Source organism: Perca fluviatilis, chromosome 22 (assembly GCF_010015445.1).
Source record: "Perca fluviatilis chromosome 22, GENO_Pfluv_1.0, whole genome shotgun sequence".
Classification (NCBI taxonomy): Eukaryota; Metazoa; Chordata; class Actinopteri; order Perciformes; family Percidae; genus Perca; species Perca fluviatilis.
This window is the reverse complement of record NC_053133.1, coordinates 30753281-30776169: the sequence shown is the minus strand read 5'-3', so window position 1 is coordinate 30776169 and position 22889 is coordinate 30753281. Positions and strand designations below refer to the sequence as shown.

General features: G+C 40.8%; 2 protein-coding genes across 2 annotated transcripts in view; both read right to left on the bottom strand.

Annotated features, from left to right (window-relative positions):
- Nucleotides 1-14451, bottom strand: part of LOC120552637 (NACHT, LRR and PYD domains-containing protein 14-like) — a 303082-nt gene extending 288631 nt beyond the window's left edge. The window contains 1 exon segment of the mRNA XM_039790817.1: nt 14363-14451. The gene's annotated coding sequence lies outside the window, so the exon portion shown is untranslated.
- LOC120552648 overlaps nt 3161-22889 on the bottom strand; it is a gene marked incomplete in the record, with an annotated part of 129494 nt that continues 109765 nt past the window's right edge. Inside the window, 7 exon segments of the mRNA XM_039790839.1 lie at nt 3161-3284; nt 5226-5389; nt 5487-5600; nt 5880-6145; nt 6258-6475; nt 7463-7524; nt 7711-7824. Coding sequence (XP_039646773.1) covers nt 5276-5389; nt 5487-5600; nt 5880-6145; nt 6258-6475; nt 7463-7515 — 765 coding nt within the window.

Genomic DNA, 22889 nt, shown 5'->3' with positions numbered 1-22889 from the left:
TGCATTCAAAATACCATAAACTCATCTCAAAATGAAGCATTTGCATCAAATGGCAAACACTTTTTCATAATAGTAAGTTTTTGGATATACCATGTGCACACTGTTGTTCTAAATCTAAAGCTCTTCTGTCTTTCATAGGTTTATATCTACATTTTACAATATGTTCAGAGAGAAAGTAATCTGCTGAGAGGGGGTTGAAAAGTGTAAACAACAATATAATGTTACAGTTAAACAGAAAATATTTATTGGGCAAAATATTACGGTATTATGCAGTAGCTCAGTGTTGTATAGCAGTAGCATGAAACAAGAACACAAAAGTACAAACATGTAAACCAAAGGTATCATTTTTACAATAAAGAATGTGTGTGTGTGTATTGTGTGTGTTTGTGTGTGCTTCTTGTGTGTCGGGGGGGAAAAAAAAATTGATTGATTAGTAATGCTGGAAATAGTCATTAGATAGTTGCATGCAGTATGGACGCCACTGTAAAGCTACTCAAGATGGGCTTCTCTCATTGGTCAATCCGTGGTTGATCACATGATGAATAAGTGTGGCCCTGATCTCATCAGAGATGGCTCTCCTTCTGCCTCTTCTTCCTCTTCTACCCTCCTCCTCCTCCTCCTCTTGCTCTCTGTCTATTGTTGGCATCCATTGTTCAAAACAGCTAATCTGACCTTTGACCTCTGTATAGGCCTATACTAAAGCAGTGATTGGTTAGTGTTCAGTTATGACATAATGTGTTTGCAAATGTGAGAAGTGTGTGGTGCCCTGGTAAATAAGTGTAGCATTTTGATTGGTTGTGTTTAGAAAAGGAAAGCAAGTCACTTCCTGTTAGATTTTTGTGTCTTAGGTAGAGAATTGTGTCTGTTTTTGAAAAAGTGTTTTATGCGGTTAAAAACTTAGTGAAAGGCTGAGAAATAGCTTCTGGTTTTGGAGATTTGCTGTGTAGTTTTGAGTGAGAGGGTTTCAAAAATTGTGTGACATGAAAAGATTTTATGTGTAAGCAGTTGGGAAAAAACAGTAATCTTTTTGTTCTCTGTTTATGTAGATGGAGAGCTAGTTTAAAAACAGCCAATCAGATCTTTCCAGAAGCAGTGAGGTCAGCGTTGTGTCACAGGAAGAGCAGCTACTCTGAACAACAACAGTAGCTTCACACTAAAGTCTCCTTCTGATCTAACTTACAGACATGACCAGTCCTGAACCTTCACCGGGAATAGTTCACTGATAACATCAGATAGATGGTGAGGAAGAGTAAGAGCATCACATGTCCCAGATCCACTGGATCCCATAAGAGCCTTGTGCTAAGAGGATTTGGGGGAGGAGTTATCTGAGGTTTTGTGGGGCAAAATTCTTAGTGGTGTCCATAAATCTTCAATATGGTCTTATTCAGAGCAAAATTCTGCACCGTCGTCTTACACTAAAGAGAGGCTGGCTAGGATCTACAAAGATATATCTCCAGAATGTGATAGATGTCAGCAAACGCGTCAATAATCTTATTCATATGTTATGGCTCTGCCCATCTCTGCATAACTACTGGACGGATATTTTTAAATCTATTTCAGACCGAATGCTCTCACTGCATTGTTTGCTGTCTCCTCCTTTGAACCTTTCCTATCAATATCTAATAGAGATGTTATTGCCTTTGTCACCTTATTAGCCAGAAGACTCATTTTAACTGCATGGAAATTAATAACCCCCTTGTCATGCATGCTGGTTGGCAGATGTCCTTTATTTCCTTCAAATAGAAAGTCCTTCTCTCAAAAATGTAGGAAGGTATGGGGCCGTTTTTTCTATATTTTGAGAATCCTAGTTTCTCACATATTCCTGACTAGGAATATCCAGACTAGACTGGCCTAAACCTGGCAATATGTCCTATTTTGTACTCTGTTAAGGTGACTACCTATTGTAATGTCTCACTGAATTTAGATGCTGTAAATTATTACTTATTTTATTATTACTGACTGTCGGGGGTTGTGTTTTGGTTTGCTTTGATGTTTATTTTATTTTGTGTATGAAAGCAGAAAGGACACAGGACTTTCCCCAGGAGTTCGGGGTTCATGTCCCGTTTGAAAAGAAAAGGAAACAGAGAGTTATTTAACTTTAGGGAACAAAAGCAATTCGTCACGTTCTGGGTCACCGTGGTAACCTTCAGGAAGTGAAGTCACATCTGATTGTAACCCAAACCTCCATCTTTTTATCAACCTATCTCAGTAGTTTTGGTGTCTAAACCAAACTGGGACCGTTCACAACGTTAACCACGTGTTTAAAACTGTGACTGTTACCTTCTCTGGTTGAGATATGAAGATGTATTTCTGTTGGTTTGGAGGACAGGTCAGATTAAACAGCATGTAAACATCCCTGTGAATGTCATTAGAGTCAGTTTAGATGCAGGTCTGGTCCTTTATTTTGTCTCTCGTTCCTACGGTGTAATAACGGTGTAATCGTCTAATGTTTGATCTAAACTGTGTCATCAGGTGGAGATCTGCTGGAGGAGGGTTCAGCCTTTACCTCTCAGACACACGTCACCTTCAGGACTTCTCTATTCTCTTGGTCCTTAAACTTCAAACTCATTTTCTCTTATCATCTTATCAGAGGCTCAGTAAGGTGAGACATTCTTTCACCATCCCAGGACACTCCAACAGGCTGTCAGCCATTTTCTATTTACTGCAACTTTAGAGTAATTTACATCCTCTGTACTTTATCAAACTCCTCCTAGAGATTTACCCTGATGACATGAAAGCATAATCCCACTTTAATAATCTTTTGCTAATGTATCTTTAGTTTCTTCAACACCACTGGCACCCACTGACACAGAAATAATGTAATTATTACCATCCAGTTTTTATTTGATTGATCCAATTTGCATTCAAATTCACACACCTCCCTCTCAGACTCGTCAGTAATTAGTTAAAATCAGTTAATTAGCACACACACACACACACACACACACACACACACACACACACACACTACCTTTGGTTTTGGGGGAAACAGCTGTTGTCTCATCTGTCCTGGTCAGGAGCACGACTGAAACACAAATATGCAACAGCTCTTGAGAAATGCTAAATAATTCAAGGCATTTCGGTAAATACAATTTAAGCATGTACATAGTAAACATAAATAAGGCTTTATTTAATTTATGAATTCAGTGGAAACATTTACCATACATGTTGTTGACAGTGATATTTAGATCCCCTCCACATTAGAACTGCTTATCTGAGGTGTGTTGACGACAGCTCCATGCTGGCGGTGACTGCTGGGCTTCCTGCTCCCTTCTGAGTTTCATCTGATGAGAATAGACAAAATAATCAGGAACCACAACTCATCAGCTCCTCAACTGCTACAAGGGTTCAGATGTGATTTTTTGTTAGAGCTGATTTAGCAAAGCCCTGAAGGATCAAGAACAAATAAAGCCTGGTCCAGGGTTTCTGCAGGTTTTACCAAGTCACATTTAAGACTTTTAAAGACTTTTTAAAACCTTTATGAAGACAATTTAAGACCTACTGTATATCACGACATGAAAGTACAACAAAATGCAGCGTCACAAAAGTACTTTCATATTAAATAAATATATTAAAATTGACTAAAAGTGACATGGAGTAATAATGATCTTTACATATACAGCAAATTATATTTGGACGAGCATTAGAGGCTTTACATGTATGTAGGAACATTTTAAATGATTTATGACCTAGAACACAATCCTTCAGTGAATTTTAAGGTGTAGACACATATAGCCGGACGCCGACCGTTGACAGAAACCCCGTCATTATAATCAGTCGCAGTCCCGAGGTCCAAAAACTGCCCCAGAACAGACCAGAAAGAAGCGAGAGAGACGAGCGTAATACATCTCGTTTAGATCAACAAAGGTCAGCTTAAAAGATCTTCATCAGATTTTGAGAGACTCTAGTCACCTCATCCCGCTCGTCATTTCAGGTGAGTCCTGGCCCCCCCTCCGACTGAACATGTCCAGGTTCGGCCAAAATGAACGCCGACAGCCCCCAGACTGAGGAGGACGCACGGGACACACCGAACAGATTTGAGTCACTGACCTCACCAGACTGTCTAACGACCGATAATCGGCCTGATGCTTTTAAGGCCTAAGATTTTGATTTGAAATGTTAGACTTTTTCAGACTTTTAAGACCCCACAGAAACCCTAACCCACCCACTAAGATTTGTGTCAGAAGTGGGATTTGAACGTACACCTCCATTCCAGAGACCAGAATATATAATAATGATGATAAGCTTACCATGGTATTCTTAAATATAGATTTTTTGGGCATTTCTGTCTTCAATCACCAGGACAGGCATGAAAGGGAGAGAGGGGGAAGACATGCAGGAAACCACCACAGGTCGGATTCAAACCCTGGACCTCTGCGTCAAGAAATAAACTAACTGATCATGGGCTTAGATGATTTAGGCGATTTTCATCTCAGCCGCCCTAAAAAGTATAATAATAAAAACCTTTTCTTTCGTTTTTTCTATTTGGGGGGTGGCAGTATTTCAGTCAGTAGGGAGTTGGGTTAAGAACCTGAGGGGTCGCTGGTTCAAGTACCCATATGGTTCACCTCCTGGGCACAGTAGAGGCAATGAGCATGTGTGTGTAATTCAGACCTGTGTAATAACAACAGAGTGAAAAGATTGGAATTTCCCACTTGCGTGATTAATAAAATATACATTATTATTATTATCACAGGCTCCAACAGGATGTCAGCCATTTTCTATTTACTGCAACTTTAGAGTAATTTACATCCTCTGTACTTCATCAAACTCCTCCTAGAGATTGACCCTGATGACATTTTGTCTGTGTAATCTCAAGACCCGTTGCCATAGAAGGTTGTGCAAATTTAAAAAAAACTGTCAAATGGTGTTGCCATGGCGAGACAAATTTCTATGTTTCACCAGAAAAACAGAAAGTGGTTTGTAACTCCAGTTCATTTTTCAACGGGTCAAAATGGGATGAATGGGTCAAACAAACAGGACTTTCCCCCAGGAGACCGGGGTTCATGTCCCGTTTGAAAAAGGGAAACAGAGAGTTTTTAGCGTTATGGAACAAACGGGGCTACGTCACGTTCTGGGTCACCGGGTATAACCTTAAGGAAGTGAAGTCACGTCTGATGTTAACTAGAGATGCTCCAATCGTGCTTTTAGCCGCCGATACTGATAGTCTTCATAACTATATAAGTCTATTCTCTTCTGTTGTATCAGGTGTATCAAAACTTTACCAATCAGTTCTACGTCATACTCCCAGATGATCTGTCTCTCAGGTCTCATGTCACTCCGTCGCTTCGTCTTGGACTCTTAAAGTCACTTCTGGTGTGTTTATAGGCAGGCGGATCTCAAACGTTAGGTGGTAGTTTGGTCCAAACTCCAGGTCAAAATCTGCTTTCTGAGAAACCAAAGAGTCAGTCTCCCAGAGAATCTAAAGTTAACTAAAGGATGAATCCTTACAGCACTAACAAAGACTTTTATTTTGAAATACTCACCTTTGGCTGTATTTTAACAGCCTGAGGACATTGGACGGTGTAACTTTGACCTTTGATGAGTTCACATGTGGCAGGAACCTGGATGTTCCTAGATTCTTGATATTGTTCGCTCACCTAAAGACATGTCAGAAATGTTTTTTAAATGAAGAACACACCACTCATCAAATGTGTTAAACCTTCAGTGAGGACAGTTAGGAGTGGCAGACTGATCACCAGTTTGAACACACAGACTGGAGTGTGTTTGCCACCCTGGACTCCACAAGGACATTGATTCATATGCCTCCTACATTCTGGACTACATCAACACCAACAGCACTACAACTCTCAAACACATTACAACATGCTCACTGGTGTTTTAAGACAGGCTTTAAACATTGTAACATGAAGCTTTACCTCGTTCAGAGGGATGTTTCTCGGCAGGAGAAGCACATTGAGTTTTTGCCTCTGTGTTGCTGGGTTTGGTGGTCTGAGGAACAGCAGAACTTGGCCGCTGACAGCATTCGTCCACAACCTTTTAACTACATCCCAGATCAGGCCAAAGTTAGAGAGGTGAGGAACATTTACAACCACGTGAGTGTCAGTAATCTCCAGCGGCTCCAGGACTCTCATCCCATCATCAGTGATGTGGACGACAGACAACAGGCCATCAGGTAGAGGAGCTGTGGAGACACACAGCTGGTCAACTTTGGTTTGATGGAGAATTATTGTATTGCAGCAGTGTTACTAGTTTGACTACTACTAACTAGCAGCTCTATTAAACTCATCTCTTACCATCTATGATTTCACAGTGTGGAAAGTGGAGCTGACAGACAGCAGCCTCCTCTGAACACTTGATGTTATACAGCAGCCCTGCAGCCATCCTGCCAGCTGATTGGAGGAGGCTCTCGTCCCATTGGACAGTGGTGTACAGCAGCTCCGCCTCCTGAGTCGTAACAAACACCAGTCCAGTCAAAGCACACTGGAACCCACCTGGACCAGGACACCTGAACCTGTAGGATGTAGGTGATTGATCAGGTGTTGTGACCTCAAACTGAACGTCACACAAAAACTGATCGGTCAGAAATTCGAAATGATTGCTGCATTGCTTAAAATGTTGGGGATCAAACTGACTTTGTGGAATAAGAAGAGTGAAGGCAGCAGCTGCAGGGTGTTAATCATATGCATGTTTAAAGTGAAGTGTAAGAAGTGAAAGGAGTTGAAGTGATAGGTGAAGAGTGTGTGGAGGAGTTTCTGAAGCTGTTAGACCATCTGACATGCTGTTCTGATGGAGTATACAGACACCTTAAAGGCCCCTATTTTAACGATGTAAGGTCACGTTGTAAAGCTCCTGGTGCAGGTGTGTTTAGGGCGGTGTCCAAATACACTTCTGCTAGTTTTGACGGCAGAAAAAGGTCCGTAGCCAGCCGGGTCTGGTTCTTAAAGGGTTGTCCTTAGTGTCTTCATTAATCAGAGGTGTGTTTTGGGTGTAACATGCAATCAACCAATCAGAGATCATCTCCCATTCCCTTGAAGCATCGCTATTATGATGGAGGATTTGCACCGTAATATTTTTATTTGTAATCTTCTGCATGTGTGTGTGTGTGTGTGTTTGCTGCTGTGTGTCCCTTGTGTGTGAACAAGCATAGTGTGTGCTGCTGTGCACGAGCCTAGAAGCATTTTACTAATGCTCTGTTAAAATAACAATGAAATGCTGCGTTATTGACTTTAGACCAGGTTTTGTTGGTAAATGGCGATCCATTCCCGCTGCCTCAAGATAGCAATACTCCAAGAATGCACCTGAACACACCTCCCTGTAAGACCAGTATGCCCATGGGCCACAGATGGGCGAGGTGCATTTGCTATTTAAACAACGTGGGTGAAATGAGATGAACTGAACTGATGGTTAACTTTTAGGTTAAAGTATAGAAACGAGGTGGGGTTAAAGAACTCAAACCAGTTGACTGGGTTAAGGTAATCAGCTTTTATGATTTGGTTACCTGTATGAAGTCTTTCCAGACTCAGTCAGCAGTTTAGGCATGAAAGATAACATTTCCTGAGACTGAAAAAGGAACAAAAAGAGTTGATTAGAACTCATTGAAATGGGAGCAGAAAATGCCCCCCAACTCTCTCAGTACTAAGGAAGGTTCAATTTAAGGTAACTGGACTTGGTTAAAGGTGCTACCAAGATGATTTGTCTCTCATCCAAGTGACTTCTTCAGTAAAAATGTTAAAGTGAAACACTGACATTTGTATTGGGAGCCTCTCCACCCACAAGCTGCTGCTGCTTCAACTTCTCTGAATCATCAGGACTCAGCTGATCCTCTCTTCTGTCCTCAGACACATCAAGGTTTGTCTTCGACGTGGACGGATCTGGTGGGGGATCAAGATGTCAAACTCTATTTTGGACATTCAGGTGACCCAACATTCCTAAACCGTTAAAGGCATACTATGTAGTTTCCGTTTTTGTCAAACAGCTACCCCTAGAGTCGCTGTGGGGTACTTATATTTAACATTACTGTCGTGTAAATACAACTTACGAGCCGTCTCTGCACTCATGGCTGGATTCACCCTGAAAAGAAAAACACAAATACAGCAGTTATTTTTATGAGAAGGGGTAAAACATTCCGGGCCAGATGTACTAACGCTTTGTGGCCACTTCAGGCGATTTGTCTCGCATCGGCACCCATAAAAGCATGGCGAGGTATATACAAACAGGCCGCACTGAGGTAAAAGCACAGACTGCCTGTTGTGGGATCTGAAAATGGCCAATCGCATTTCCGTATCGCATATGCATTCACAGGAGGGTCAAGGGGAAAGTGAGAGTTTCCCATAAAGAGAGGGAGGAGAAGCATAATGTGTGCCTACTTATGTATTCCATGGAATGTACAAAAACCTTTCGTGACAGCACACCTCTATTTTGCGGTGAAAATTCTCTGCCTTAAAAGCAGGTGTAAACCAGGATGCAGGTTTCCTGGCATATGGCTCCTGGTGAAATGGCAGCAGTAATCCCAGCAAGACAAAGACATAGGCCAAAAGACGAGCTGCCACAAGAATCATACTTTTAGTTGTGTGAACACACAATGTATGTACATCTGGCCCTTGGATTCAGTTAATGGCACTGGTGATTCCACATAACAATGGTCACAACATGTTTGCCATATACTCAACCTGAATTTTTACATTCACATGAAACAGGGAGTAGTCAGGAATGGTGGGCTCTAATAATGGCCAATCACATCAGCCCATTTCATCTACGAAGGGTCCAAACAGCATAAGACAAGACTCGGGCTTCTCTGAGGCAAATTGTCCCGCGGTAAATATATATTAATATTTAAACCATAAATATCAGCCTCATGTCACCACAGCTAAAATAAACCATCCACATTAACTCCAAAGAAGACCACGTTCCTCTGTTATAGGTAACTTGATAATTTAAGACATGCAAAAGTTTCTGTTTTTAATGATTTTGACAGTAGACAGTGACATTGTGTAAGGATTTCTCCCATCTAGGGTGAAATTGTATATGACAACCAACTGAATATTATTTTCTAGCCCCTCCCATTCCGCGCGCGTTTTAACTCCTATGGTGACCGTGTTATTCCAAGAAGTACGACTTCGTCGCTGAGTGTTCCTAACGGCTCCAATATTAACTTTGGTCTTGTTGCTTTGCCTGTCGTTTGTCGTTTTAATTCACTTTTAACTTCCTTGGCAACTCCGTTACATATCCTCGAGAATAGGTGTGATCCTACCTAATCTCCCCTGGCATTCGCACGGTGCCACTGAGTGTAAAAGCGAAGGCGGAGGTATGTCCCTCTTTGGATAATGTATTTTAAAGATGGAGGCGCTACATGGTGGCTGTCACTGAGCCGACTCGCTCATATGTATTCTGAACTATTCTGAATGTCAGATTCTACGCTATCGAGAATACTTTGATTAGTTGGTGGAAGTAAATAGACACGAATGAGCAAATATTTGTGAAAGAAAAAGTGTTTTTGCCAAGAATCAACTCAAAAAATTACACAATCGAGCTTTAAGAAACACAATCCCTTTGTTACTGCAGACTTAATTGAATACAAGAAACATGAAAATATGGGAAAAAAGCAGAATTTACAGCATTGGATGTAAGTGGATGTAAGTTATGTTTGCATATACATTAGGTTTAATTTTTAATTAAACATAATAGATCTATAACAGTAACAGTAGAGGAACTGACCCTCAGAGTTTTCAGTTCAAAGTTTGGACTCTCCTTTAGATCACACAGCAGCTTCACTCCTGACGCCTGCAGCTTGTTGTCTCTCAAGTCCAGCACTCTCAGATGGGAGGGGTTGGACTTCAGAGCTGAGGCAAGAGCAGCACAGCTGATCTCTGACAAACCACAGCCCCTCAAACTGAATAAAGCATAAATGAAGATACAAATCCATTTATAATCCAATCAGATGTGTTGAGGTTTTAAGTGTGTAGCTGATCTCTGACAACCTGCATTTCCTGAATCTGAATAAAGAATAAATGATGTAACTTTAGAAGACAATGTTCCTACTTGAAATCATTCAATGTTTAATAATCTTTTCAGAGCTGAAGAATGTTTAGAAAACAAAAACACCTGAACACAACAGGATCGGGATACAAACTGTAAAATACAAAAGTGAAAAAGAGCTCTAATTAATGTATAAATCTATCAGAATTACTTCAGCCTGGCTCGGACCTAGTCACTCCTCCTCCCTCAGCCTGGCTTGGCCTTCGTGAAACCACACCTAGCCAGGATGCTCTGATGCTTAGACTAGGTCAAGCCTTGCTTTATCAGATATCCTATTTAAAAATTCTACTTTTGTGCAATAGCCTCCTGGAGACAAACTGTTCAGACTGACAAACTAAAAACAGTTGTGATTTTACTCAGATAAACATAAAACAAATGAAATTTAAAACTTATTTTATTGTAGTAATAACTACAAATAAGTAGCGCACATTATCACATACCGTTCACCATACCTAGAGATTGGCATGGGGTACTTTCCATAAAATCATCTCTCAATGCAAATCAAACCATGCCAAGCTCTAGGTATGGTGAAGGGTATGTGATGATGTGGGGGTATGGTGAAGGGTATGTAATGATGTGGGGGGCTATTTTAATTCCAAAGACCAAGGGAACTTTATCAGGCTACATAGTATCCTGGATCCATGAAATAACTGGCCTTTAAAAATCAAAATCTGCCTGCCTCTACGGAATTTAACATTGGGGTGTACTGACTTATGCCCCTGTATTTTAAGGAAGAACATTCATTTATTTACGATACATTATTCATTCACAAAGAAAATTGGTGTCCTTAAAGATTGGACTTTTCCTCATTTTTTTAATTAAGGCATTAACCTCAATTTCCAAAGATGATTTTTTATTCCTCATTTTAGTCAACTTTAGCATGGGTGTAATTTTTTCACATGACTGTATGTATATATATATATATATATATATATATATATATACAGTGCCTTGCGAAAGTATTCGCCCCCTCTGGAACGTTTCGACCTTTTGCCACATTTCAGGCCTCAAACAAAGATATAAAACTGTAACTGTAATTTTTTGTGAAGAATCAACAACAAGTGGGTCCCAATTATGAAGTGGAAACGAAATTCATTGGCTATTTCAAACTTTTTAACAAATAAAAACTGAAAAAGTGGGGCGGCAAAATTATTCAGCCCCTTTACTTTCAGTGCAGCAAACTTTCTCTCGAAGTTCAGTGAGGGAGAAAAATTAAAAGTTCTGTATTCTTAGTTGAATAAAAAAATTATTAAAAAATATATATTATTTATAAATCTCTTTAAAAACATTTTTTTTATGGAAAAAAGAGAGAAAATTAAAAAAAAACAAACAAAAAGGAGGACAGAGTTGTGGGGAGGGGGGAAAGGATATAGAAAGAATAAAAATAAAAAAAAAAACTTAAAAAAAAAATTTTTAAATTCCCAAGCTTTAAACATCCCAAGGAGCACTGTGCAAGCGATAATATTGAAATGGAAGGAGTATCAGACCACTACAAATCTACGAGACCCCGCCCGTCCCTCTAAACTTTCAGCTCATACAATGAGAAGACTGATCAGAGATGCAGCCAAGAGGCCCATGATCACTCTGGATGAACTGCAGAGATCTACAGCTGAGGTGGGAGACTCTGTCCATAGGACAACAATCAGTCGTATACTGCACAAATCTGGCCTTTATGGAAGAGTGGCAAGAAGAAAGCCATTTCTTAAAGATATCCATAAAAAGTGTCGTTTAAAGTTTGCCAAAAGCCACCTGGGAGACACACCAAACATGTGGAAGAAGGTGCTGTGGTCAGATGAAACCAAAATCGAACTTTTTGGCAACAATGCAAAACGTTATGTTTGGCGTAAAAGCAACACAGCTCATCACCCTGAACACACCATCCCCACTGTCAAACATGGTGGTGGCAGCATCATGGTTTGGGCCTGCTTTTCTTCAGCAGGGACAGGGAAGATGGTTAAAATTGATGGGAAGATGGATGGAGCCAAATACAGGACCATTCTGGAAGAAAACCTGATGGAGTCTGCAAAGACCTGAGACTGGGACGGAGATTTGTCTTCCAACAAGACAATGATCCAAAACATAAAGCAAAATCTACAATGGAATGGTTCACAAATAAACATATCCAGGTGTTAGAATGGCCAAGTCAAAGTGCAGACCTGAATCCAATCGAGAATCTGTGGAAAGAACTGAAAACTGCTGTTCACAAACGCTCTCCATCCAACCTCACTGAGCTCGAGCTGTTTTGCAAGGAGGAATGGGCAAAAATGTCAGTCTCGATGTGCAAAACTGATAGAGACATACCCCCCAAGCGACTTACAGCTGTAATCGCAGCAAAAGGTGGCGCTACAAAGTATTAACTTAAGGGGGCTGAATAATTTTGCACGCCCAATATTTCAGTTTTTTATTTGTTTAAAAGGTTTGAAATATCCAATAAATTTCGTTCCACTTCATGATTGTGTCCCACTTGTTGATTCTTCACAAAAATTACAGTTTTATATCTTTATGTTTGAGGCCTGAAATGTGGCAAAAGGTCGAAAAGTTCAAGGGGCGAATACTTTTGCAAGAGCACTGTATATATATATATATATATACACATACAGTATACGCCAAATGTTTGGACACACCTTCTCATTCAATGTGTTTCCTTTTTATTTTCCATGACTATTTACATTGTAGATTCTCACTGAAGGCATCAAAACTATGAATGAACACATATGGAATTATGTACTTAACAAAAAAGTGTGAAATAACTGAAAACATGTCTTATATTTTAGATTCTTCAAAGTAGCCACCCTTTGCTTTTTTATTAATAAGGGGAAAAATTCCACTAATTAACCCTGACAAAGCACACCTGTGAAGTGAAAACCATTTCAGGTGACTACCTCATGAAGCTCATTGAGAGAACACCAAGGGTTTGCAGAGTTATCAAAAAAGCACATATATATGTATATGTATATATGTATATATATATATATATGTATATGTATGTATATATATATATATATATATATATATGTATATACACATATACAGTATACACACATATAAACAGTATGTATATATATGTCTATATACAGTATATGTGTGTGTGTATATACAGTATATACATACACATATATACAATTTACAGTATATATACATAAACAGTATATATATATATATATGTGTGTATATATATATATGTGTATATATATATATATATATATATACACACATACACACACACACACACACACACACACACACACACACACACACACACACACACACACACACACATATATATCCCTTGTGTTGTCTTCCTGTCAGCCTTTAAAAAAACTTTTTGGCCTTTTTTTTCACAGTTTGTTTTTGCTTTTTCCAACATTTTAAATTGTTAAATTTTTCTTCTACACATTTTAAAGCTTTATTTCTACGTCCCATATTTTCTGATATAAACAAAAATTGAAAGGGGTCAATGTGACCGAGTCAACACAAGGGTTAAACACACACACACATATATACATACATACACACATACACACACACACACACACACACACACACACACACACACACACAAACACACATATATATATATATATATATATATATATATATATACACAATACTGTGCAAAAGTCTTAGGCAGGTGTGAAAAAAAGCTGTAAACTAAGAATGCTTTCAAAATTATAAATGATTGTTTATTGTTTATAAGTGAGCAAAATCAGATTTTGTAGGATTGTAGTTGTATGATCAACCAATTATAGTATATAGGTAGTTATTAGGGGTGGTACGGTTCACAAAACCCCCCTTTTCAGTTTGTATCATGGTTTTATGGTCATATATATATATATATATATATATATATATATATATATATATATATATATATATATATATTACCTGTCAGAAGTTTGGACACACCTTCTGATTTTTCTTTTTTATTATTTTCTATATTGTGGAATTATGTAGTAATGGAAAAAGTCAACCACAAACAGTGAACTTTATAGTCAATCTATCCTAGCATGTCTGTGTGTGAGGGTACAGCGGGGTGGAGGCTTCTTTGTTGGTGTTTATTCGGGGTGGATGGTGAGGAAGCATTAGCACAGAACACACAATAAATAATATAAAATATTTTAAGTTCATTATAAAACCAAAGAGGTTATAATATGTGGCGGGACCAGACCCCTCACCGGATCATGTAGGTGACCCATTTTGGTTCCAAAATGGCGACAAAAAGAGTTGTTGTAATTTGTGTTCGGACAAAACCTGAAAACAAGTGAACTGATTTTAAACTTTTAAACATTTGTTCTGGATTTAATGAATTTGGATTTAAATTAGGTAGATATTCACTGTACAAGACCAAAATACATGGACTGACCTCAGAGTCTCCAGTCTACAGTTTGGACTCTCCAATCCAGCACACAGCAGCTTCACTCCTGAATCCCCCAGCTTCTCGTTGTCACTCAGGTCCAGCTCTCTCAGATGGGAGGGGTTGGACTTCAGAGCTGAGACCAGAGGAGCACAGCTGATCTCTGACAAACCACAGCTCCTCAATCTGAATAAAGAACAAAAAGTAGGTTATAATCCAATCTGATGTGTAGCTCAACATTACTATGTCCTAATGAATGATCTTTTCCCTAAAATAAGTAGAAAGACTTTGTCATTGTGTTATTGTGGATCATCATCATGTCATTCCTATTATTCTGCCACATTTACTCTTCCTCCGGCCCTTTCATTCACTGTCATTCTCTACCTGTTCACCAGAGTTTCCACCTGTCCCAGGCACCTCACTCCATCATCATCAAAACTCACAACTAAAGAAGGGAGACCACCTACTTTACACCATAGTAAATTAGAAGAATATGCAACCAGTGAGTCAAACTAGCCAGGACAAATGCTCCTCAAACCACTTACCAAAACTAAAAATATACAAAACATGTGAATCTCCCCAGCAATTACACCAGTAACAATTCAGAAAGACAGTCTGGGTTCTTACCTCTTTCACCAGAGAAACAGCCAAACTGGTGCAATACTAATTAGTAGGAATGTCCCAATCCCGATCACAGTATCGGATCGGAGCTGATTTTGGCAGTTGTTAGCTGATTGGGGATTGGATTTATCGGGCAACCCGATATATCGCGCGAAATTTCGCGTTTTGTTGATGTCGCCGCATCGGCTGATACGCGCTGCTGCGTTTGCCGATACTTTTCTTATATCTGTCTTATAATATGTCAGCAAGCAATGCATCATCAAGGCTGTGTTGTAGATGTTGATGAAAGCCTTTTACCCTTGCACAGTTAACCATATGCAGTACACTCATCCATATGATGCACATTGCACACATAATTTGGGTGACATGAATGTAAGATGATTGCAGAGGTGACACAGATCAGTGTCACTTTTTTATAAGTTCAATAAATGACCCCTTTTTAAATTGAGACTTGTAACATTTGTTATCATCATTGTGTCATTTTATGTATGTAAATTGGAGGGAGCAAAAGCAGTATCGGCTCCAAATATCGGCTCAAGAAAATCGGCAGCCCATATCGGTCATCAGCTAAGGCTGATGAAAAGAAATCGGTATTGGCATCGGCACTAAAAAATCCATATTGGTCAACCGTTTACATTACCCGATCACGTACAGCTTCAGCTTGTAATGATCACCTCCTTTTATCACACATGCCCTGCGCCACAGACACACCGCCAGACTGCCTGAGAAGAAAACCAAAGATTGACTATTAAGCGTAGATGTGTAGGTTGGGCATCGTTTGGGTTTTAACAATTACTGATTTCAATTCCGATTCTTCATTTTATTAAATTCTGTTTCTTTGACGGGTGGAGTTGAACGGGTCACATGCTTATTTCACAAATAAGAGAAAATTTTTTATGTTGATTCAATGGTGGTTTGCAATTTTACTAACTAATTAGACTTAAAGTAACAAAAGTGTAACTTAAACGCTCAATATTATGAGTCCCCACTTTGTCATGAACCAGCTCAAAACTCATGACAAAGAAGGAGACCCATAGAATTAACCCATAGTTTTGATAATCACATCTGGACTTACAGAGACTTTCTGCAGTTCCTCACAGCTAGAATCAGTCTCCGTTGTCCCTCTAGGGATGATTTGTACTGATTCAGGTCCAACACATCCAGAACCTCCTCTGACATCTGCAGCATGTAGGCCAGAGCTGAGCAGTGGATCACAGAGAGGTACTTTGATCTCTTCTTTGACTTCAGGAACTCTCGGATCTCCTGATGGACTGAGTGGTCGTTCATCTCCGTCAGACAGTGGAAGATGTTGATGCTTCTCTCAGGAGAGATATTGGTCTTCTTCATCTTCTTCAGGTTGTTGATGGCTCTCTGGAGGATTTCTGGACTGTTGTCTGCCTGACCCATCAGGCCTCCTAAGAGTCTCTGGTTGGACTCCAGAGAGAGGCCATGAAGGAAGCGGACAAACAGGTCCAGGTAGCCATTTTTACTTTCAAGGGATTTCACCATGGCTCTCTTCAGGGAAGACATCCAGAGATTTATCAACATTGCCCTTTCCCCAGGAAGTCCTTGAGTACCTGTTTGTTCTTGTTGGTGTAACAGTGGAACAGGTAGACTGCAGCCAGAAACTCCTGAACGGCTCAGATGAACGAAGCTGTAGACTGTTTTCTGGAAGATCACACTCTCTTTTGAAGATCTGTGTACAAACTCCTGAGTACAGCGAGGCGTCTTTGACATCCAGACCACAGCTCCAGGTCTTCTTGGTAGAACATGATGTTTCCTTTCTGCAGCTGTTCAAACGCCAGCCTCCCCAGCTTCAGAAGAACTTCCCTGTCAGCCTCCGTCAGCTCCTGTGGACTCGTCTCATGTCCCTCAGCATACTTGAGCTTCTTCCTCTTTGTCTGAACCAGCAGGAAGTGTGAGTACATGTCAGTCAGGGTCTTGGGCAGCTCTCCTCTCTGGTCTGTAGTCAACATGTGGTCCAGAACTGTAGCAGTGATCCAGCAGAAGACTGGGATCAGACACATGTTGTGGAGGCTCCTGGATGTCTTGATGTGGGAGATGATTCTGCTGGACCGCTCTTCATCACTGACTCTCTTCCTGAAGTACTCCTCCTTCTGGTCATCGAGTGAAGCCTCGTACTTCTGTTACCCTGTCAACACACGCAGGGACGAATCTGATTGGCTGCTGCAGGTCGGGAAGTTATCCAGACGACGAGCCGAGGGAAGCAGCTTCCCCTCGGTGAGGTTTGTCAACAGCACTTTGACTGATGACTTCTGTGTGACATCAGAAACAACCTTCCTGTTCTTTACATCCAGTGAAAGTCTGCTTTCATCCAGGCCGTCAAAGATGAAGAGAACTTTAGAGCCAGCGAGCTCCTCTGCTGTGACCTCCTGTAATGTTGGATGGAAAAACACGGAGCATCTCCAGAAGACTGTACTGATCATCTTTGATCAAGTTCAGCTCCCTGAAGGAAAGAGGAATCACCAGATCCACATCTTGGTTTTCCAAACCCTCGGCCCAGTCCAGACAGAACTTCTGCACTGAGAAGGTTTTTCCAACGCCAGCGCACGGATCATCATAACGACTCTGATGTGTTTCTGTTGGTCAGGTAAGGCTTTAAAGATATCGCTGCACTTGATTGGAGAGTCATGGAGGGTCTTCATCTTGGAAGCTGTCTCGAGCTGCCTCACCTCATGTTGGGTATTAACTTCTTCACTCAGTTCATCTGTGATGTAGAGCGCAGTGTATATCCTGTTGAGGAGGGTTCCAATTCTTGTTTCATCTGCTCCCTCAGTTACACGTTCATATATCTCCTTCAGAAGGACCTTATGTTTATGTTTATGCTCAGTCCACTTCTCTCTGTGAACACAAAGACATTTAATTTAAAATATTAAAACCTTTATATAAGTTATTGTACCAACAATGTCTAGATCATCATAAGCCGCTTTTCGACTGGAGGGATTTTTTGCAGTTCCTAGAACATAAAATTCCTATAACCCTTTTTTTTTTTGTTCTGACTGGACCAATTTGGGGAATTTTAAGTTCCTCTGGCTGCAGTTTCTGTAATCTTTTCACCTCCTCCTTCAGGGCAGCGTCTTTTTGCTGTTCCCCTTCGTACAGGCACGACCTAGGTCAACGAGGGTCGGGTTTCAGGTACAGACAGACCAACAACGGGACAATTTTAACAATTGTAAATCAGAGTCTTTTATTTCACCGTTGACGGTTCATTTGTTTAAATATCACAACACATGTCCATCACCATCTTTTTGGAGTTAAATTTCACAATTGCGGTGCCCTGCGGCTATACGTCACGCGCCATCGCAGACACACAGGTCCACAGTGCAGCAGGCAGAGGCGGGGAGAGAGATACGTTTTCTTCGGAGACTTGTTTAAATTATGACAAATATGCTATATACATTTGATTTAGTATTTAGTTCATACTTTTTTGGTGTATTTGTTTTCTGATTTTAATGCTATAAAGACCGTTGCCATGCTTGCATCACTCCCTTACCCCTCCTATAGTCCCTTTGGCCACTTGGCCAGTGCGAATGCAATTGGAAAAAAATGGTTTTGGGGGAAAGTAGTTAGTAGATCTCTTTAGAAGTGGACTTTACCTGTAACTGCGTTCCTGTAACTACTTGGTCGGAAAGTGGCTATAGAGCAGAAAGCTGCCACCTGCTGTTTTGGTTCATGAATTGCAAAATGTGAGGATGAACGGGTCTATAGATCAAGTGGTGTGGTTATCAATAAATACTCTCTCAGGCAATAACATCATTGTTTGAAGCCATTGACAATCAAAAATATGGATGTAGTCTCCGTATTGTCACCCATAGGTTTCTGAAGAGCCAAAATGAAGCTCAAAGTGGGCAGCTCCCAGTGGCTCTGTATGCCAATTCAAAAATGGGCAAAAGGGTGGAGCATGGATGAAGCTGATGTGGGCTGAACAGCCTACAGTCTCGGGGCAAAGGTTTCGGGAACTGAAGAATGGGGGACAGGTGAAGCACCTATGGTGGATGATCAGGAAATCACAGATGTAGGTGAAATAGCTCATAACTTGGGACTAACAGAGGCTCTGGAACATGTTGACAACAGTGGCTCTGGATCTTGGGGCAACAGAGGCTCAGGAAATTGGGACAACCTTGGGACAACACATAGATATATACACTAGATGCGCCTGGCTGCTGCTGTTCATTCAAACGAATCGTCAACAGAGCCGCCATCTTGGAACAGGGGAGTCACTCCTCTTTAATGCATCCTATGCAATTTGGTTTTAGAGTAAAACACACTTTACTGAGACTGCAAATTGCTTCCTACTGGAGAATATCAAACTTAAACTAGATAAAGGAGGTGTTGTCGGGGCTATATTTCTGGATTTTAAAAAGGCATTTGATACTGTGAATCCATCCATCCATCCATCTCTGCGTCCGCTTATCCGGTGTCGGGTCGGGGAGCAGCTCCAGCAGGGGACCCCAAACTTCCCTCTTCTCCTCGAGCAACATTAACCAGCTCCGACTGGGGGATCCCCGGCCTTCCAGGCCAGGTTGGAGATATAATCCCTCCACCTAGTCCTGGGTCTTCCCCGAGGCCTCCTCCCAGCTGGAGCGCCTGGAACACCTCCCTAGGGAGGCCCAGGGGCATCCTCACCAGATGCCCGAACCACCTCAACTGGCTCCTTTCGGACGCAAGGAGCAGTGGCTCTACTCCGAACTCCTCACGGATGACTGAGCTTCTCACCCTATCTCTAAGCGAGACGCCAGCCACCCTCCTGAGGAAACCCATTTCGGCCGCTTGCACCCTGGATCTCGTTCTTTCGGTCACTGTGAATCATCAAATACTAATTTCTAGATTAGCAAATTTAAATTTTTCATCAAACGTGCTAAACTGGATAAAGTCTTATCTTGCAGATAGCACTGCATGAAAAGTGGGATTTCCCTCCCGTAAAGCTGCCTGTCGGAAATCCCCTAATTTTCGGCAGTTATCGGCGTTATTTACAGGCTGCGAACGTCACGTTCGTCTGTGCCACATGTTGTCGGAAAACGAACCATGACGTATGTGGAGAGCCCCCCCGGAGGTGTTAATGGATCTAATTAGAATATGAATAGGCCTCGGCCAGAGAACGTCTGGCCTGGCTGGAATTCCCTCACTCACTATTGGATGAAACCACTACTTTTAAACAAGAAAAATCTCGCGGATTGGTTGACAGGTCTGTCACGGGTTAGGCTATTGGTCAACCTGGGCCATTATTATTATTATAATAATAAAATTATATATATATTTATTTATTTATGTATTATATATATTTATTTCATATATGCTATGTTGTATATTCATGTCATGATTATCATAGTTAAAATGATTTGCCAGGAACGTGCTGTTTATTCAAAGATAGAGCTTTATTGACACAAAACACAGAAAAAACTATGTACAAAGCATAGGAGACACACAGCACACACAACAAATATCCCAGCTCCACGAGGAGCAGCACCGTATACACACCTAATACACGGCTGCCTCAGAGCTGTTGGTAACCGGCAGCATTCGGTCTATTTAGCAGATGTCTGTGGTGCGTTGTCCTGGATGACTATGTGGCGCACTCCAAATGCCCACCTCACCCCGCAGCCAGCTCACTCTGTCTCGCTTCCAGCAGCTGTAAAATCAATCAATAAAGACAATCAGTACTTGCGTTGATATTTATTTATGGCCACAACACACCTATGAATGCACCTGAAAAATATTCACATTGACCAAACGGATCTAATCTTACCCTCTTTTCTTCTCGACCGACTGGAGCTGAACTCTTCACAGCTTCTGCCCGCGATGCCACATCTGGTTGTTTCTACCTGAAGTTCCTGTGTGCTGTCTCGTAATATGTCTTACAGGCAGCTGGAAAACAATGAAATGAGAGTGGTATGTATAAAAAAACACATGTCACAGTAAAATTAAACAAGGAAAGATGAAAAAGTAAAAATTACTTACACAACAATGGCGTCATTATCAGCGTCATGTAAATCTGGACTTGCAGACAGCTCCGAAGCAAATATAGGTCACAGCCATAGACAGTATATAAGGTCACGCCTCGTTATGAGGAGAGGTTAGTCTGTAAAAAAGACAACAACTATGGTTAAGATCGTTATCTATTAACGTATCTATGTCCTTATACAGAAGAATTAATGAAATTCATTAAATGAAAGCATATTCTTTAAATCTTACCCCTTGCTCCGGTTCGTAGTGCCTGCTACAGTTTGTCTCCGAGTTGTGAAGACGGCGGACTGCTTTCTGAAAATTATGAGACAAAAAAATATACTTTTAAAAAAAACATCACCAGCTCAGCTCTGTAATGAATGGCGCTGAAAGCAGACACAGCTCTGTGCTGCTTGGGGGGTTTAAAACATTACTGCCAAGTCTAAGTAGCCTGTTTAACATCCAAAGACAGTCATTTTACGATCAAGAGTTAATAAACAATACAGACTAGCTCCCGTCCGTTCATTAATAATCATATACTTACGTTGACTTCTTCTTTTCTGTGGAGCATCTCTTGGAGCTCCGGAGGAGATATGGAGGAGAGAAAAACCGTCCAAACGCGTCTCGAACAACTCCTGTGTGTTTCCGTGTGAAGTTTGACAGAGTGTACAGACAACTCTTTACCAGTTGGCCTGAAATATTCCCATATTTCAAAAGTTTTGCTCCAACTCGGACTCATCTCCCATGTCCCCCGATTTTTTCAAATGGAAGCAGTGAGGGCGGGGGTAGGGGGGCAGAGTGATAGAGAGAGACAGAGGAGCTGATTAACCAGCAGGGCGAACAGCGCCACACTGGTGTGGAGGTGAATTACAGTGAGTTATAATGGATTACTGGGAAAGCTTAATAACAATTGAACAATTGAAGTCTGGATTATGAAACCATTTCAGCAGAGCCAACAGCTTCATATGCCATGGACATGTGAATATGGTGCTGAATTTGCCAGTATTTTAAGAAGACAAATGGTTGGGACCTTGTCATGCAATGACAAAGCTGATATGCTTTATGTGAAGCCCAGTGTTTTGGTGTCAGCAGAAAGACTTCTCTTAGAAAACTGTACAGTGGAGCTTCTGTCTCCATTCCACCAGACAATGTTGGATGAGCAAGACCAAAGAAAGGTCACTGTAGTCATGTCACTATGCACAGTGGTTGAGCTCGAGGAGACTGTTAATGAATCATGGAATGCACATTTTACCTTTGTGGCAAAGCCTGATTAAAACTAATTGTTGAAATAAATTATTTTGTGTATCTTTTTTACATAACATTGGTCATTGCTAATGACATACAAAGTAATTAATCTAGCATACTTTCATTAAATAAATCAATTCAAGCTAAAATTGAAGAGTCTACAATTAGGCTATACTGAGTCTGATCTATTTTAAGAGATTTTCTTAAAATGAAGTTAATACCTTTTAGAAAAATGTCACCTGGGGTAAAACTCCCCCTGCTGCTACCCCGATTTGCATTTGTATAGATCACAGCATTGTCATTTACATGTGAAAGCCTCACCTAGAATTAGAGGGGGGGGGGTCATGGGGGACAACTGCCAAGCAAGGCTCAGTCAATTTCTGACAATTTATGGCAGTTTTCGGTGTTGCCTGTAAATTGCCGTGTGCAGTCGTAAACCTATAGTTCCACGACAAATACAGTGCCGCATACTGACGAAAATCCCACTTTTCATGCAGTGTAGGGTTCAGTGTGTAAGAGTGGGTAATGAAACATCACCCTTTATGATCAATGAAATGGGTGTGCCCCAGGGTTCATTTTAGGACCTCTTTTGTTTAGTCTGTATCGTAAATGACTTGCCATCAATTTGTATAGGGTGTGAAGCTCAGATGTATGCAGATGACACTATAATATACGTCCATGCAAAACCAAAAAGAAGCAACTCTTA